Source organism: Halyomorpha halys, unplaced genomic scaffold, assembly GCF_000696795.3.
Source record: "Halyomorpha halys isolate HHAL.00 unplaced genomic scaffold, Hhal_1.1 Scaffold238.1, whole genome shotgun sequence".
Classification (NCBI taxonomy): Eukaryota; Metazoa; Arthropoda; class Insecta; order Hemiptera; family Pentatomidae; genus Halyomorpha; species Halyomorpha halys.
This window is the reverse complement of record NW_027107468.1, coordinates 946,559-965,541: the sequence shown is the minus strand read 5'-3', so window position 1 is coordinate 965,541 and position 18,983 is coordinate 946,559. Positions and strand designations below refer to the sequence as shown.

At 31.2% G+C, this 18,983-nt stretch overlaps 1 protein-coding gene across 15 annotated transcripts in view; it reads left to right on the top strand.

The window, feature by feature from the left end:
• heph (polypyrimidine tract-binding protein 1 heph) overlaps positions 1-18,983 on the top strand; it is a 358,385-nt gene that overhangs the window by 152,425 nt on the left and 186,977 nt on the right. Inside the window, exon 1 of one of the 15 annotated variants that reach the window (XM_067045787.1) lies at positions 1,939-2,123. The exons of 13 other annotated variants lie outside the window; for them this stretch is intronic. In XM_067045787.1, coding sequence (XP_066901888.1) covers positions 2,034-2,123 — 90 coding nt within the window. In that variant the 5' untranslated portion in view covers positions 1,939-2,033. Of the gene's footprint in view, positions 1-1,938; positions 2,124-15,096; positions 15,469-18,983 lie in introns of those variants that run through there. One more of the 15 variants, XM_067045794.1, reaches the window with a different exon arrangement.

Sequence of the window (18,983 nt, the reverse complement as noted above, 5' to 3'; positions counted from 1 at the left end):
TGATATTTTCGATGAGTTTTGGATGGATAAAAAAATAAATTAAAAAATAATTTTTCTTTTCATTACACTTAATTTTCAAGTAATTCTCAATTAGTGCTATTAACCTACGGATCTGTGTTGAATATAATGTGCGTGATTGATGCATTAGTTGATCAAGAGCGAAGATAAATGTTTCAGAATAAGGGTTATGCTCCCCATTATCCGTTGGGCCAGGGGCGTGATTGCTTTTATATTGTTACTTCTCTTACAATCATCATAAAGGTAATAGTTAGCCACTCGCGGGGCCATTCTCTGCGGAATAGGACCTATCTCTTCTTCCCTGAGGTCTTGTATAGAAATATTATCTATATTTGTATTTGTGTGTATGTGTGTGTGGGTATATAAATAACGCACAATGAAATATATGTATTTAAATTTTATAATTATGACTTATCGTTTTTAGTAATGATTGAAAGTAATAAATCCCTGATAAGCAGAGTTCTTTTAGTGAACAGTTTTTCACACTATTCGGTTGTTAGTTTTTAGAAATGTTTGAATTATTGTGTAAAATCATTCTTTGCATTTATTAATATGATTCAACGTTTATTCTTGTGAATTTAGTGTTGTGATAAATGTGCATAATTTTACTTTTGAATTAATTACAAAACAATTTTGGCGCCCAAGGCAATAAATTTCCTGAATTCATTTCTTATTATAATTATATTCTCTTGGAAAATATTTAGTTTGATTGTAGATAAATGTGAGCTAATTTCCGAGAATTTTCTATTCTCATTCCAATCTGAAGAAGGTTGCCTGGAGATGGCGTCTGCGGTGTGCCGAAGGTTGAAGGATTGACGTCTTCCCAATTCCGTTTCCTGCCAAAAAATGATGCTAGGGGAAGAGTTAAGAGACAGTTTCAACATATGCTGCAAGATAAAGGATAGGAGTTGATCTGTTCACCTGTAAACAAGTGAAGTTAATTTAGTTCAAAACCTATTCAAGAAGTTTCACATGTAATAATTAGTTTTGTATTATTGCGTGAATAATAATATAGTTAAGTAGTGGAGTTCTTGAGGAAACTTTTTCGATAGTTCCTTCAATGAAGTATATAAAAAAGGAAAAAAAGACAAGAAATAATAAATGTTGATAGAAAATATTAAATGTCGAGACTTCATCTCTTCCAAATTCTTTAGAGGGAGAGACACTTTATTGACCAGTAGTACCCAAATAAATTGGATTCGTGTAGTGTAAATGTTGCTTTTTATTGTGAGGAGTTGCAGGCCAACCTTCTACGCCATAACCCCTGATGAAGACCTAAAACTCAGGTCGAAACGTCGGCATAAAATAAATAAATATGTTTTTGTTTATTTATGTTGTTCTTTGCTGACCGCACCCCCCGACAAACTTCTCCAATAGTTACTTTTTATTCTTAGTGTTTTATTTCTTTATATTTTTAGTAATATTTACGTTTGAGATTTTGATTCCCAAAAAAGGCACTGTTAAAAAATGTCGATAATTTGTTTAAATTCACTCCTAGCTCTCATTTCGCAGCTACGTTTTAAAATGGCAGGTCTTAAAAAAAAAAAATAATACTTTAGATTGTGGCTACATTTTGTTCTAACCTGTCCCTAAGAGACCTCATTCTACGGTACGATTTTTTGAATTGGACTTACTCTATACGTCCAATTCATAAAAATACTATCAAAGGAAAGGTGCGACATCGACTACATTGTTTATTAGAATCCCGATTTGGCTGCAAATGAACGTTTAATTTAGATATATCATGAAAAAGTGATAAAATTAGGTTAACATCAAAGTAAAACGATCGTTTCGATTGATGATTGATTGATTGATGAAATCAACCCATAATTTTTTTTTTTCCTGAAGACCTCTTTCCTGACTGAAGCAACCAAATCTACCCTTAAAGGCGATTCATGTGTAAGGCGTTAATCATATGTTTTTTTAATCGTTCGGATTGCTAGGCAGTGTCTACTAAGTTGTGGTTCCTCTTCTATCTTTTTAAACCGTTCGTAGTGTTGACTATACTTTAGTAGATGGCGCCAAAGGAGGAAGAATCCGATACCAAACCCGAAAGGGAAGATGGAGAGATGTGTGAAGATGATGACGAGGATGATTATGATTATGTGAGTTGATTTTATTATGCATTTGTGCTTTCATTGTGTATCATTGCTTTGCTATAGTTGTACATCTGACAATTTAAAGTTGTATTTGACCTATTGTATAGGGTATCACGTAGACTGTGGTTACTTTATGATAACCCTATCTAAACCGTACTAGCTTTAGTACGGTCTTTAAAGCGACCGCACAGATAACGAAACTCTTGTAAACGGTACTATCATTGGAACACGTTTATTCTTATGTAACACTGAAACATTATTTTTTATCAGATGTCCGACTATTATGTCAAAGTAACGATATACTTTTCCCTGACAGTGTTTAATGGTTCTTTGATTTTTTTTATCAAATGTTAAAATATTTTATCACTCTTATGAAAATTAAATTATATGTGTGTGCTGGACCTGGCTGAATGCTAAATTTTTAGATAATTTTTCCCTCATACCAGTTGTAATGGATTATTTCCTTTAATTATTGTACTTTGTACCTTCTGATTTTGAAGATGCAGTACTTTTTAGCAACTTAATTCCAGAATTGTTTGATTTTGTAGAGTGTTCTTATGTTAAGTGGTGACAGTTTAGTAGTTATATTTTATTTGTGTAAGGTTATAATGTTATCGATTAAGATAGGAGATTTCAGTAACTTTGTCGGTGTTATTTATAGGTTATTTTTAGTTGGTAGCTTGGTTAATTATTTTTAATGCCAACTCATCCCGGAGATTTTCAAAAACACATTAGGTTACCAAAATCGCTTTGCCTCAATTTGAAGAATTCAGTCAATGATTTATTCAGTCAATATTTTTAATAAAAGATATAGTATATTCAATGTCTCCTAAAGAGCCGTAACGTCTTAAATATAGATTTTGATGTTTTTATCGATTTTACATTTCATATATAAACTGTACTGGAAAGGTTATTGTAACTAAGAATAATTGAATCCATATCATAGGTTAATTCCAAAACTTCTTTATTACATTTTTAATTTAAAATAAATTATTGCGTAAATATTATCTGTTGGTAGAGTTAATAACCAAAACAATGTTTGACTAGAGAGTTTTCAGTATTGATACCTAAAATTTTCATTAAATAATAAACGCATCAAACTTCATGGATTCGGTCAGAACATTTATTCAGATGAAAAAAAGCAACTCTATTAATAAAATAAATTATGAAACTATACAAATTTGGTTTTAGCTTTTACCTTTACGATTAACCTCGAATCCTCACATAAGACTGAAAAGACAGGAAACTGCTCGTAGATTTCGACTGTTACAGCATTTACTAAACAAACGGTCTTAACTTCCAGCACATTACAAAAGATTGATATACATGACTGTAATAAGGCTAATCTTGATATATGGAGTTGAGCTTTGGGGTTTCACTAAACCTTCGAATTACTTTCGTATCCAATCTTTACAATCCAAAATCCTTCGTAAAATCCTCAATCCTCCTTACTTTGTCACAAATAAAATCATACATAAAGACTTTAATGTTCCCTAAGTAACCGATCCAGCCTGAACCAGATATCACTCCTTCCATTATAAACTTCCTAACCATTCAAACCCCCTAGTTTCTAACCTTGCATCCTCTGACAATCCTTCGAGGCGCCTGAAAAGAAGATGGCCACGAGACCTAACGTAAAATTCATTTACTCCTACCAATGGGTTTCTCTACACGCCTGTAACACTCCATTTTAACTAAGATCAAATTTACTGAACGTATTATGTAATATACAGTTGTAAATTTCAATACAGATTTAAAAACAAAAAAATCTTTTATATTGTTGCTCTTCTCGGAATACATGGAAACAATAATATTTCAATTAGGATTAGGGAGTAATTTGGCATGCAATGCTATGATTAAATTACTAATAAGGACCCTCAAACCAATGAAACAGATACATCATCGGATCGTGTACATTGGTTTGGAGTACATTGCTCTAATGTTAAAGTGGTACAATAGCAGTACTAATGGCGTATTGGCAATCAGGCATAGCTCTCTCTGTATTAACTATGGCTCTGAAGTAGCTGTTCAGTTCGTGGATAATGATTACATTCCACGTAATTTACTGTACTCCTATAGAATTACACGTGACCAGAGGTATTAAATTTCCTTGTCCGCTGTACTGTTGTTATTTCTGGAATATTACAATTTAACGGATTGAATTTTGATGAAGTATCGATGAGCGATATTCTGCCAAGTATGATTTATGATATTTTAGTTAATTTAAAGGTATTAACATAAACTGTGGCTCCATGGGTGAAAAAAAGCGAAGACTGTGTATAAGTCCAGTCAACTTCGGTTGAGAATGAATTAATTTAATAAAATCGAGTTAGAGTTGTTTCAATCAGTAAATATAATTTGTAAGAAATTTCTAAGAATTTACCAAAAATTGGCGCACACATGTACATACTCAAGTGGATATATTAGGGGTATTCATGATCTATGTTAAAGCGTGTTAAATGGAAAAACTCGTGTTAAATCGAAAAAAATTGCCTTCTTTTGCCGTGGTAAAACGAAATAACATTTAACATGGCTGAGAGTCTGTTACTTGGTCAGTTAAATCGAGAATGACGTCACACAATAGACCAGTTGAGATCGCCGCCATATTAGTTGTTGTGACTTTCAATACAGTTGTCAATTAACTCATCTTCATTCTCTTCTTCACAAGTTTGAAGATCAATAAGACACTCATAAGCTAAACTTTCACACAAATTCCACTTTTCACTCACTCTAGGCATGTTTTAATTAATTACTTAAATCAAAAGTGAAGTAAACAATAACATGAGGGTCTAGAAGGAAGGTTATAAACATAAAGGCTTATACAACAAGTTGCTGAGAAAATCCGCTAGGGTTATGTTACATTTAATGTTTAACATGTTACATTTAACGTTTAACATGACTTCAAATAGGGCTGCTCACAATCCTATAGTTATAACATTTAACATGGAAAAACATATAACATTTAACACAACATCATGAATACCCCTATTAACTTTTGATAGAAAACCATATTTTTTTAATCCCTTGCCGGCCACTATAGATGAGCAAACATTAACTGTAGTTGAAACGAATAGCTGAAATTGCCATGGAAACTGGCCTTATTCATGAATGAACCATTGACAAATAAATGTGCTATCCATGACAATGTCAGTTATTGTTTCAACTACAGCTGTTTGCCCAACTCTGCCGACCACTCCGCCAACTCGTGCGGCAGGTATGTTTTCTGCTTTTCCTTTACGGAGTCCCAGCCAATTAGACATTTAGAAGGGACAGTTTTCCTACGGGTTACCTCTCTGTAACTTCATAACTTAGAAAGCAGAAACCTGACAATTATTAGATATAATATTATATCCAATATTATATTAAAAATATTTAATTAAATGATTTTCATTCTTATAAAAAATATTATATTTGTGATGCATAATATAATTTATATCACATAATAGTTTTTATTGCCATATTAAACTATTATAAGAGGTTTAGTCATTTAGCAGGTACTATTGATTTATGTTACTTTTGATTGCTATGCAAAATTTTAAAAAATAAATTTTTTTTTGGCCTGAATTTCCCAATTAATAGGATTTGGTTTGATTAGGTTTTTCTTTTTTTTTTTTTAAATAAATGCTTATGCTACGAGGTATTTTGACTCAGACCATTAAAATGTTGCAAACTCTTAAGTCTCGAGTGGATATCTTTTCTTCTCCCTCGGCTACTAGACGGGCTTACCGGAATTCCATAAATGAAAGAATTTTCCAGACACAAAGAAGAGACAAGATTTATGAAGGGATGTCATTATGTTTATAAAAGATAGCGCCCGGAGCCCTGAAGGAATGCCCGGCAAAGTTTACACAGGGCCCCGGGGATTATGAAAACGGGGATATTAACTTTCCACCTGCTGTCGGCTAACTCCCTTGAGTTTTTCCACCATATGTTAAGATCTTATTAACATAATCTCTGAGTCGGGGATCGCAACTGAGTGGCTAGCGAAAAGTCCTCCGTCGCTTCCGTTTCTTTTCTGACTTGGCACAATTTCCCCTCTTCTTTGTCTTTCTTATCATGGAGGAGTTTCAGATATAAATGTCAAGAATGGTCCTGTGATCCTGCGATCTTCTCAATAAATGTGTTTTTTTTTTTTTTTTTTTAAATTAGCGTGCTTCCAAGTTTCTCTACATCCCTGTATCATACCGTAAAATCCGGTATCATTTGTTTAGCATAGGTAAGAGAACCACATGCAATCTTTGACGGTGTCTGTACCTTTTATCCACTCATTTAATTTATTTTACTTTTTTCTATCGCTCCCCGTCAGTCAGTTACTCTGGAAACATACTGCATTCTGCATTTCAGTTGCTATAACTCTATCCCAGTACCTATGCAAGAGTATCCAACGCTCACAAATGTAAAGAAGAGTATGTAGGTAAACGGTGATAATGATGTGCAGTCTTGGAATTTGTTCTTTTTATTCTTTTAGCATTGGTAAACGAATTACTTCCCTTTTCTCAAAAATGTCCTTCGTGGTAGTTACTCCAAGGTCCCTTTCGTATCCTTTCTTTTTTGTTATAAATCTCTTCTTGTTCTGTCAACCACCCTAGAGATATTCTTCATTTCATCTAATATAGAGTCAAATTTGATATATTTGAGGAAAATTCAGTTGTAAATGTCAATAAATAAATTTTTTTTTAAATTTTCGTAATGATAATATAATCATTTAAATTTCAACAAATGTCGTGGAAATATCTAACTTCCCAACAGGACTTCGTTATAAATTGTTTATGTTGATATTTAAAAATCACATAAATACTTTTTTTCTAAAATTGTATAAAGATTTATTTGCACTTTATAAATGAAACAAGAATGTTTGCCCCATACTAATCAATTTAAGATTGTACGTTTGTAGGCAAACATTTTTTGATTTTACTATGAACGTTTAATTTTTTTAATAAAAACATTGTAATGATAATTATATACTAAGGATTTTTGGTAGAACTTATCATGTTAAAAAAAGAAACAAAAAAAAAAAAGGACCAACGTTGATTTTATTTTTAATTATTTAATAAATTCAATGTAATATAATTATAATTTATTATGGCAAATTATCAATATGAAGTAATGTTTGCCTGATTTTAAAAGGATGTTTAGTATAATTTATTATTTATTTTAATAATTCATTATTTTTTCTTTTAAATTAAGACTACGCCGTACTAATATTTTTATTTAGACGATTGCACTTACGCGATATAAATTCTTATAATTTTAATTTGAATTTTTCTAAATCAAATTCCTTTGAGGCTATAATTTGTGATGGTTGTAAATCTTAACATCTAAATATGCAATGGAACAGGTCTTCAAATCTATTTAGATTGTATATATAGTTGTAACCAGTTGATTGAATGATGTTTCATCGGGGATTAATTTTATAATTTATTTCCTTGATGATCTCAGTAGGCTTTGTAAATAGTAGGGTGCGTCCCATTCCATTCATCTTTGTAAATGTATAAATTACTAAACGAAATCGCTAATCTTTTTGTTCTGTGCTGTGTGAGTGAAGTGTCAACTGCTTGTGGTAAAGTAGAGTAAAGCAGTCAATAAATACAACTTTAATCAATCTCTTTATTTTGCATATTGTTTAAGGTTATAAACAAACTAAATAAATAAATTTAACTGTGGTCCTGTTAGGATTCTTATTTTATTATCTCTATGTTTCTATTGAGCAGTTTTAGAAATGAAAACATTCCTTGTAAAAGAAGATTGGTTGAGTATAACTAAGAAGGCAACTTCACAGTTTTGTTTGGCTTCATATTCCCGGGGCTGATCTACCGTGAATCGACTTAAGCGTCGAGTGATTCTCCTGTTGCACAACCATGTCTGTATAAAGTGATAATCTTCAAGTAATTTTAAAAATTAACTTTTACTCTCACTAATTATGAAACTAACTTAATAAAGTCAATAACGGGAATGGTAATTTTCATATTTTTTTATTAAAATTACATTATTAAAATTATGAAAACATATTTTAAAATTATGAAGAAAGGGTCAGGGGTACAGCCAAAAGAAAACAAAAATAGTTAACAACTATTTACTCGCCGACGTTTCGTTCCACTCTGTTGAGTTTCATCAGGGCAGTATTCTACTCAGGTCAATACGAAACAGTTTCGGATTAACCTGAGCAGAAAAAACAGCTCTGGTGAAGCTCTACAAAGTGGGGCGAAACGTTAAAAAATAAATAGTTGTAAATAATTTTTTTTTGTGACCGCTACCCTGACCATCTTTTAATAATTTGAATTAATGTGGTGAACTAAGTTGGTAAAGTTGTATGTCTTAAACCGTAAGCCTTCGTAAACCAAACAACAAAATATATTTTCAAATTTGGCATATATTTCAAATAACACGGCAACGCATTTTTGGCAGTCTTAAAAATGTTAGTAATTATTTGATTAATGTTAAGAAAGTAATTAATTAGAAATTGTTGTTCGTACTGGTCTTTTTTCCGTTTCCCCCTTCTAGTCCCTATTAATAGGTTTTACTAAACCTATTAACCAAATAGATTATGGTACTCTTTTGACTCATATTGAATACTGTTTATTTTCTTATGCTATAACTGTTTTGCTAGGATGTACTATTTAGCAGTTTTAGGCGAAAATCAAATAAAATGACTTTTTTCAATTAATTACGTAAATGGTAAGAGGTTTAAAACCGCTAAAAAGACATTTATATTTTTGATGCATGATAAAAAGTTATTATTAAAATGATTTCTAGATGTATGATCAATGAGATGGATATCTTACATCGGAAACCTGTACTGTCATCAATTAGGTTGGTGATAGCACTAGGGTTGTTTACGGTTGGTTGCCGACCACATTGCCTCCTTTTAACCTTTTAACACTTCTACAGAAAAAGAACTTTCTTATCAAATAATCAATCCACTATTGATTTCCACTAAAATATTTATTTTAACCGTTGTAAAATAGGGTACAATATGTAAAATAACATTCCCATTGTTATACTACTTTAAATTATAATATATGATGTAAAAGAACATTATGATGATCATAAACGAGTTATGTTAAACTGCTACCAGTATTTTATGAAACTATGTTCACAAAATATTTTGTATATATTCCGGCTATTTTTATTTTTTTATTATTTTACACACGATATGTTATAGTTAGCAAATCAAATATAAAAAATATCATTTTATGAAACCGTTACAATTTATGTCATAAGGTCAAATTATATTTAATTTATCTAAAATTTAATATATTCTTATCCTATCATGGCTTAACTTTGTATAAAACCCATTCTATTAAATTCAATTAAATATTTAATCAATATTCTGGTGTGAATTGAACTATTATGAATACGCATAATTTAAATCCACAAATATAGCGAATAATTTAAATTTTACTCAATCAGCTAGAACTTTTATCAGGGGGTTTAACACATATAAATTATCAGAAACAATTGCCCCTTTTGCGTATAATATGCAAAATAAACAATCACTCCATTTATATCACGTGTTTTTTTTTTTTTTTAATAATTTTCTTTTTAATTAACCTAAATTTCTATTAACCGAAATTTGCTTTTTATTATATTCTTATAATTTTTTTTACTCCAGAATTATCACTGGGTTCCTTTCCAAGATTAGCACATGTTATGGAACATACATCAAATTTATTGATTTGTTTTGTTTTATGTTGTATATTTTTACTCTGTCAATATGCAGCAATTCATTAATGGATTTTCTTTAAAAAAAAAAAAAAAAAATAAGAAAGAAAAATAGCATAATAATCGAAAAAAAGTATCGAAGGTATATCAGAACTAATGAACCTATAATTTATTGAACTTGGTTACGGGACGTATTCTAAGGGAATATGGTGGCTTTTGTCGACAAAGCCTGAATGCGCATAACGTATTAACAGGTTGGATCTGAACATGAAAGGCAGATAATGTGCAAAGAGTTGTCAGGGATTCCTCTTTGTCAGTTACTGGATTTAGTTTTCATTTGATACCTACGCCACAATCAGATATTGATCTAGGCTATCCCGAGCCACTAATCCGGGGGCAAAGTGTGCACAGGTATCTGCATCATTGCTTTCGTTAGCTTTGCTTATTCATCGATGATTGCTTATAAGCTGTGTTAAACCCTGGTGATAGCTCTTTGCTATACCCTTCACTGTAGTCGTTCCTAGCTCTCCTTAATAAAGTTAATTCATTAGAAAAATATCTTTATAATGTTTTTTTAATTATTTAATTTTATAATAATTAAGCCTTTTCATACTCCAATTAAGTTAAAATTTCCTTTAGAATTTTTTTTTTTTTCTAGATTGCAATTGACTACGATATATTTATTTTTGTGACTGATTCAGTTTTTATCTATATTTGCTCGATATAATGTTTCATTTCCTTTTTTTGTGTTAATATTCTGCATTGAATCATTTATGTCTAAAAGTCAAGGGAAAATATGTACATATAACCGAATAATAGTTATTAATGGTTTTTATAAATAAACGACTCAATGTATAGTAATATATTTACTTTTATTATGACTTTCACTCGTTAGCTTTATGGTAGAATTTCACTTAATACTCTTGTAATTATAAAGTAATAATAATAATAAAAGTTGAGCGAACCTGAAGGTTCGAAGCCGATACTGTCCTGATGCAATCCTCCCATCTACGCTTCAGTCTACACCTCAGATGTTTACTTCGTTTACGGGATAACGCTTGTTATTAAGTTCTACAACCTTTCACGCTCATCGAATTCGCCGCAATGCTATAACCTGAATCAAATTTACCGGGTACAGTTCTCTCAGTTCAGCCTTCAATATTCTTTCGCTAACTCATACTTTTTACCCAAAAATTTATTTTCAAAAACCTTAAGGCGCTGTTCTTCCTTTAGTATTAGAGTTCACAAGGATCCTGAAAGAATAGTTATGGTAATAATGAAACGGAAAGGGTAATAATTAAAAAGATTATTTGTGGCAGCCTTGGGACTGGCCGATGGAACTGAAACTTTGGGAGTGAAAAAGTAATATTAAAACTACATTGATTATTATCAAGGGTTTGTCTTGTACCATAAGCAGAAAATATTATTAGTTCCAGAATAAACATAATAATTGTTATAGAACAGCCCTTTCCGAAGTCAATTCGGGGAGGAAAATATTTTATATTGTAATAGGAAAGTATGATAAGAGCTCACTCAATCGGACCGGCTTTACTGAGATTGTATAAGCCACTCTACTGTAAGGTCCTACTCTCCTATTATAATATAAACATTTTTTTGTGAGAATTGACCAACGTCCCACCCTCACAACTTCTGTTTCATCTTGCACCACCAAATCAGTTTATTTATTTATTTTTTCTTGAGCTGTTATCAATATTTTATTATACTCCAAAAATCCACAATGCTACTTATGTTTTGTAAGATGCGCTAAGTTTCCTTTAGAGACTATGTGCCTCTATGATAAAATTATTCGTAAGAAGATTTATAAGTCTATTTTGCGTCCATTTCGAAGGTATATTTACAATTTATTGTAGTGAATCCAGAAGTTTCTTCAGTTATATGTTTTAGTTTATTACCTCTATGTCTTCCAGGAAAAGAGAGAAGGGTCCCGTGAGTTGCCCTTTGGGATACACACGACGTCAAGTTTACGATTCTGTATTTGAGATTAGGTTCTTTGTATCACCCAAGTCTGTGTTTTTAAGTATTGCTTTACGGAGCTCAAACAAAAAATAAATAAATAAAAAACTAGAACTTTTTAAAATTAAAACTTATGTATGTAAGGAACGATAAACCCTATGGGTACTGAGGATCAAACCGTGAAATAGATGAGATGATTGCGTAATTTTTCACTTAGTGTATATTTCGAGTATCACTGTCATGACAATAAAATTTCGTATATTTAGACCAAAACTTTTATAATGAAAGTTAAAGCAGTCGAAAACTTGCGAAGTTTAATTGTGGAAGTATCCGTTTTATTAATGAAGTTATTGATTGCTCAGTCAGCAGATGTTGATTGGAAAACAGTCGTATACTAAAAATTAATTAAAATCTGATATCTGAGTTTATAATATACAAAACATTTATATTAAAAAGGTACATTTAAATTGCCAATTAAATGTAATCATTAAAGCCGGCATTGTTGTACAAAATAAAATTAATCTTCCTTAAATTCCGAATCAAAGGTTTAATTGGTATAATGCCTGTATTCATCCGTTTTAATTAGAACAAAATACATACTACGTTCCCTTGTATAATAAACATATGAACAATCCTATGATAACAAATTAAAATTTATGTTGTAAATTCATCTAACCATAGCTGGACATTAGCAAGTTACATAGAATTTTAGATTTATTGTGAAATGTATAGATGGAAAATGTAAGACATCTATTAATTTTAAAAAGTTTTATTAGTATTTACAATGACTTAATTAATAAATACTTGGCTCTGTCCTTAATAACAGCTTGGTATTCTTTCTTTTTTTTCTTTTTTTTTTAAAAAAAAGAAAATAAGAAAAAAAAACTATCAACATTAATCAATACAAGATTCTTAAATGAAATAATATTGTCTTAGCAATGACAAGTCTACTACAAATTTTAAGCATTACTGATTACCATAATGTTTACCACATCTAAACTTATTTATTTAAATAATTAATAAATAAATAAAAATTTGTCATGTGCTTTAATTAAGTCCATACAAATTATATTTGTCATCTGTTGTATAAATGAATCTTTATTGGTTAAGAATTTAATGGAAGTATATTCAGATATATTGAAATAATTTCAATTTTTGAATCCGCATTCTATGGTGAAAATTCATATTTACATTTACATAATTATATTATAAATTCATATTGCATATTAAAAAAAAAAAATCTTAGTTTTTATTTCTATGCAATTTTTCTATTGAAATAGTTTGTTTATACTTGAGATTAAGTAATCGTACGTATTGAATAAAATTTCCTCAATCAAATCTTATTTTTCAGCCGCTAGTGCTGAAAAAAATAAGAAGGTATATGATATGATACTGAATAATAATATTGATGATGCTCAACTAGATGTTTGTACATTCACGAATAACGTTTAAATGTAGTTGGATAACTTTGTTATTTTTTTTATTTTAATTTGTTTATTTTCTAAAATTCGACGTCTGATTATATGGATTCATGACATTTTGGTTGCGAAATTATTAAATTCATTATTCATGTATTGGAATACCCAGATCGGAAATATCGCTAAATTCTGTCTTAATAATAAATAAATAAATAATCCAAATGTACCGCTTAATATTTCAAAGTTATTTTTCCACTTCCAAACGCAGTTTTGAACATGAATAAAAATTAATAAATACCGTTAAAATAAAATTATTAAGTACTGATACGACTAAACACTGTTATTGCTCTTGACTAACTTATTTGATGTCTATGTTTGCCTTCACCACTTAGTGAATAAGTAAAAAGTAGAATTAAAAACTTTTACATTAATATAAATTTGCTTTAGATCCACTTTAGAAACATTTTGGGGAGGTGGAAACCAGTTACGACTTTTGATAACTAAAAAAAATATAGTAGTTATTTATTTATCCTATAATTTTAATTTTTTTTTTTTTTTGTTTACCTCATAATTTTAAAACTACGAAATCATATTAGCTTCTATAAGTTAGGTATATCGTTGGAAAGCTGGTAAAGTGATGTTACTTTTATGAATTCCCCAAGGTCGTGCCTGAAAAATTCATTGCCTGGAATGATTTCTACTAGTTTTGTAACTAGTTATTAGAAGTAGTATTTTGTCATTGGCTGCTACGATCACTCGACAAAACTGTACATTCCTTTAAATTGGTTTTAGTTTCATAGGAAATTCATCAAAGATTCCGAAAATGGTGATAATGGTCGAGAAACGTTTAGTTACTGTAGATAAATTTAAATTTGTATACAAGAAAATGTGGCTTTATTGGGAAACCCTTCAAAAAATCATATCTTGACATCGGATTTGAGATAAAAAGATCAGACGCTGTACTGCATTTGTGATATTCCATGTTCTCTTAATTGCTGAGATTTCTCCCTGAAATACCCTGCAGTAACAGTCTACTTGATGTACAATACCACTTCGTGGGTGATGGAGAACCCCTAGGGGATCTTCATTTTGGTGTTAAAGAAAATAATATTGTCTTTTGTTTGAAGTAAACAATTTTGTCATCTATAATGAGCAAGAAGAAGCAAACCAATCTTGTAGATTCTAGCTCTTGGTTTTTTTGGAATTCTTTTTGTTACTGAGAAATAAATCTAAATATCCGTCTTTATCATTACCCATATTTTCTCCTTGTTTGATTTCTTTTGCACACAAATCAGATGTTTTTAATTTAAGAGTAAACCATACATAGATACTTTCCTCGGTGAAGTCGAGTAAGTTTTCCCCGTAGAATGTAATAATTACTTTGTGGATGTACTCAAGTTTGAATGAAGTTGTCAGTTTTGCTTTATTGTTCCGTGGCCGAGCTAAGAAAAGTATAAGGAAAACAATAGAGGTAGGTAGCTATAATATATATAGAGAGGGGTAGGTGCGCGAGCGAGAAGTTAGCAGAGCGCATGCGCGTAGCCGCGGCGGGAGTGGGGGTAGGCTTTGCTCGCAGTAGGTCTCCCCAGGCGGTGTCGTCCGCTCACACTCTCCCTTCTTGACGAGAGCAAGGCTTTTTCGACAATCACTAGTATGTCTTTCTTATCTATCTAGAGCGTCTCTTGTCTGTCAATTCTATCTCACCGTGTATCTTTTTAATCTTAAGACACTACTCTGTGATCTCTATTACTCTTAAGACAATCACTCTTTTTCTACTCTACTCGATAATTCTATATTTCGGAAGTGAACACAACTCTTTGACAATCATTTAGCTCACTTTCAAGGCACTCTTTAGACTGAATCTATCATAAAGCTCTATTTACTTAACACTCTAAAAACTATAACTTGTAAAATAAAATTTAAAAAAAAAACTATAACTTTTTAATAAATATATATAACAAAAAAGTTCTATTTCTTCATAAAAATAAACAAACTATAAAAACTTATATTCGTAAATCATTACCCACCGAAATACTCGGCTCGTACACAATCCTAAACCCAAAGATATTGGAGACTAAGTCGGGATTCGCCCTAAATTGGCTACTCACTCGGTCAAGATTGCGTATTACCAGCCTTGGACTGCACTCCCCCTGCCCTGCCCCCATTGCTTCTGCCCTTCCTGTGCCCCACAACTTCCGCAGTACCAGATCGTCCAAGCCCCCGTCCTCTCTGCTCAGCCCTTCCACGAAGAGGAGCTCAAGCTACATCAGGCTCACCACCTCCACCAGTTTGACATGGTAAGCCGGCTTCTTCACCACCCACACAGCTTCTTGTAGGCGTTGTTATGCATGTCCGCACAACGTTCTCCCTACGTTTCATTTAGTCTATGCACAGCTTTTTTCCACACTGCACTAAACAAGAATGAGTATCGCGATTGCAGAGCATCGAGAAACGTTATTCGATATGGGTTGTGAATTTTTAAAAATTCTGTTAGCTACATATATTATTTTAGCTCATAGCCTGAGTATTTTGATGCATGCATGTGGTAGGTAATGATTTTAGCTTGACACAGTAGTTTTTGTTTATTGTACGAATTAGCTGTTAATTTTTTTTTTTATATATATTGATCTGCATTTTTAGCAATAGTATTTTTTGTACTAACTTTTAAATTAAAGAAAACTTTGATACCAACTGTGTCTATCCATTTTTTAGTCCCCAGCATGAAACACCAACACTTTTTAAAATAATTTATTTTGCTAGAATTTATTTACCAAATACATTTTTAGTTGTTGAAATTATGATTTGTGATTATTAAGATTTTTATCCTTATTTCAACCACTACAGAAAGTTTATTGATACACTTTTTCAAAAACAGTACGAATTTTGTTGTGTAAACTTATATTTTGCTGTAGAAAACATCGTCTTGCTATTTTGGTGAACTAGAGAATATGTAATATTATCTAAACAATTTCTCTTATCGTAATTATTATCTTTTACTTATAACTAATTATCCTAATTTTAATATATTACTTATTCATAATTAAACTTGTTTAAGAATCCTTTCCTTGTAGCAAGTTGTAAACAGCGTGGGTTGGTTGTTTGTCATGAATGTATCTTGTTGAAAAGTTTCTTACTCTTGGCCGGAAAGTGGGAAGGAAGATCATAATCTTTTTTATATTTGAAGAAAATGCCTTTTACCAGCCTGCGTTGTCAAACTCACCGAAATTATCTTGCTCTCAGCTCTGTGCGTGTATCGCAAATGCACCTCTCTGTGCGTACTACTGAATTGGATGTAAGATGACGGAATAGTAATGGAGGAGCAAGACTCAAAGCAACTAATTGACGAAGTAGTTAGAGAGGAATGGTTGCCTCCTAGCTGGTCGATCCCCTTTGAAGAGGTTTGCTGTGTGCAGATGGGTTAAGCAGGTTATTAACTTTGATAGGTTGCTTAAACAACCTCACAGCAACCATTTAAATAATAAAATTATCCCGGTACCTGCCAAAGGGGTGCTTGTGCTTCCACGATTTGCGACTCCCTTGGTGTTTCTTAATGCGTTGGGTTATTTCTAGTTTTCCCCTCTCGTGTGTGTGAAATTATAATTATAAAATAACAATACTCATATAGTCGATTCTTGATAGCGTTAAATCTTAATAATAAAGTATTGTTTTCTCATCATTTAAGATAAATTTGTTGAAAATGAGATAAATGAGGAAAAAACATTGTAGGATTATTACCTATGTATCTAAAGATTGATGATGACAAATGATTTGCATCTACAACCTGAAGAATTCTACATAACTCAAATTATTGCTTTCAAATTTGACGCATAACCGTTTTTAAAAGGTTCCAGAAAAACAGGACGGAGCGTATCAACAAGTCCGACCCCTTTTCTTCTTTGTTCCCCTTTTTGATTCCCCTTTTCGATCTACGACATATTAAAAATTATTCATATTATTCTGATTATTACCGTACATTTAAATGTATTTACAAAATAATATTTGTATTGCGTAACTGTATTTTTAATTATTTTCGTTGAAGCCTGTGTATCTTGAATAGAAATATTATTTCTATATCTCAAAATATCCAAAAAGCAACCTTCAATATTGAAAATATTGAAATTTTTCGCTCAGTAAGTATGAGTAGTTAGTACATATTTACATAAATGATTATTTTTTATAGTTATAACTATTGACCTTGAGTGGGGCACAATGTATTATTTATCAATAAAATTATGTATTTTTTTAAATCTCTCTATTTATTATAGCTGTAAATATTTCTGAAAACAGCGTAATTATTTAGCTAATGCTGCTATTAATAATATGAGAGAACTTAGCATAGCGACAGATGGCCGATATAGTTCTTATTAGGGCTGTCACAACTAGAAGAAGTGTGGAGGAAGAGGCATAATGAAGACAGGAAAGGGCGGATGTCTCCTTGCGAATTCATGGTCTATTTGAGATTTGGCCGAACTAAAGAGGCTATAGAAGGGAGTCCAAAGCACTGTACCTTCCTCTTTATTCTTTTTCTTGATCTTTTTTTCATCTCTTTCACATCCTTGTTCCTTCCTTTGTGGTTCATCTCTAGCATGGACGATTTGGCCACAACCTGATTCGCCTCCGACCGTGTCTTCTTTTATGTATAGCTCATCCCTTTTGTCGAATACTAAGGTTTTTTTTCTTTTTTAATCCGTTTAATGTCTGCCGCCGCAATATCTGCCTAGTAATTCCCGTAATGTCGAAGTTATGTTGTATGTCCAAGCGAAACCGAAATTCCAATTTGGGTGTTTGTAGAATGATACTGGCACGTGTAGAAACCGAAGCAGAGGCAAGGGCACATATTAAATTGATTCGGTCATTGGTGCAGTATTGTGTAAGTTTAATTACTGCTGGTCTCTCAGTTATTACGGGAATGGTCAAACAGTCAGAACGCAGTCGTTTGAAGTATCTTATTACCTCTAAATAGCAAACGGTTGAAGATTCAATGTTTAATGACCAAGCAGATTACCTACTCTATTTGATTTACATTTACAGATCACAATCTACTTTGGGCTCTAAAATCAAATTCAGAATATCCTCTTATGATATTGTGAAATCATAATTTATTTTTAATTACTTGATTTTTTTTTAATATACTTGAAATTCAAGGATGGTTTTGAGTCATGAATAAATTTTATGTGTATTGTTTTGTATTTCAATTTAAGAATTTATTATCAGGAAACTCTCTTAAATTATAATCCGGAGCTGAAATTATATTTTACGGTTATCAAAATGTTTCTCTGTGTTGTACGATTGTTTTCACATATCAATCAATAATCTTAAATTACTTAATTTTAAAATGTCCTGGTACCAAAATTACCTAATCTCGAATTCTATTTTTACTGATTTTTTCATTCGATATCCGATTCAATGGATTTCAAAATTTTAAGATTTAAGAATCTGAATTTCGAAATTATATATGAGTAAACAATCGTCCCATTCGGATTCCTAAACTCGTTTCTAGTTGATTTAACTTAATTTATTAATTTTTGTTTTATGCTTTTAATATTTTTTTAAATATAATTTTGATGTTTTTCTATGATAATGGTCTCACCAAGCTTAATCCAGTTTATTTTAATTAGTTTTAAGAAAGAGAATTTTTTTCGTGAGACCAAATTCTATTTTTTAAAAAAATTATTAATTTATTTGTTTTTGATTTTTATGAGTCTAAACTCTCCGTATTCTATCACTGGTTTGGCATCCTGAAAACTTTCAGTGTTTTAGGAAAAAGAAAATTCTTAAAAATAAAAAAAAATGCAGTTTATATTTTATATTA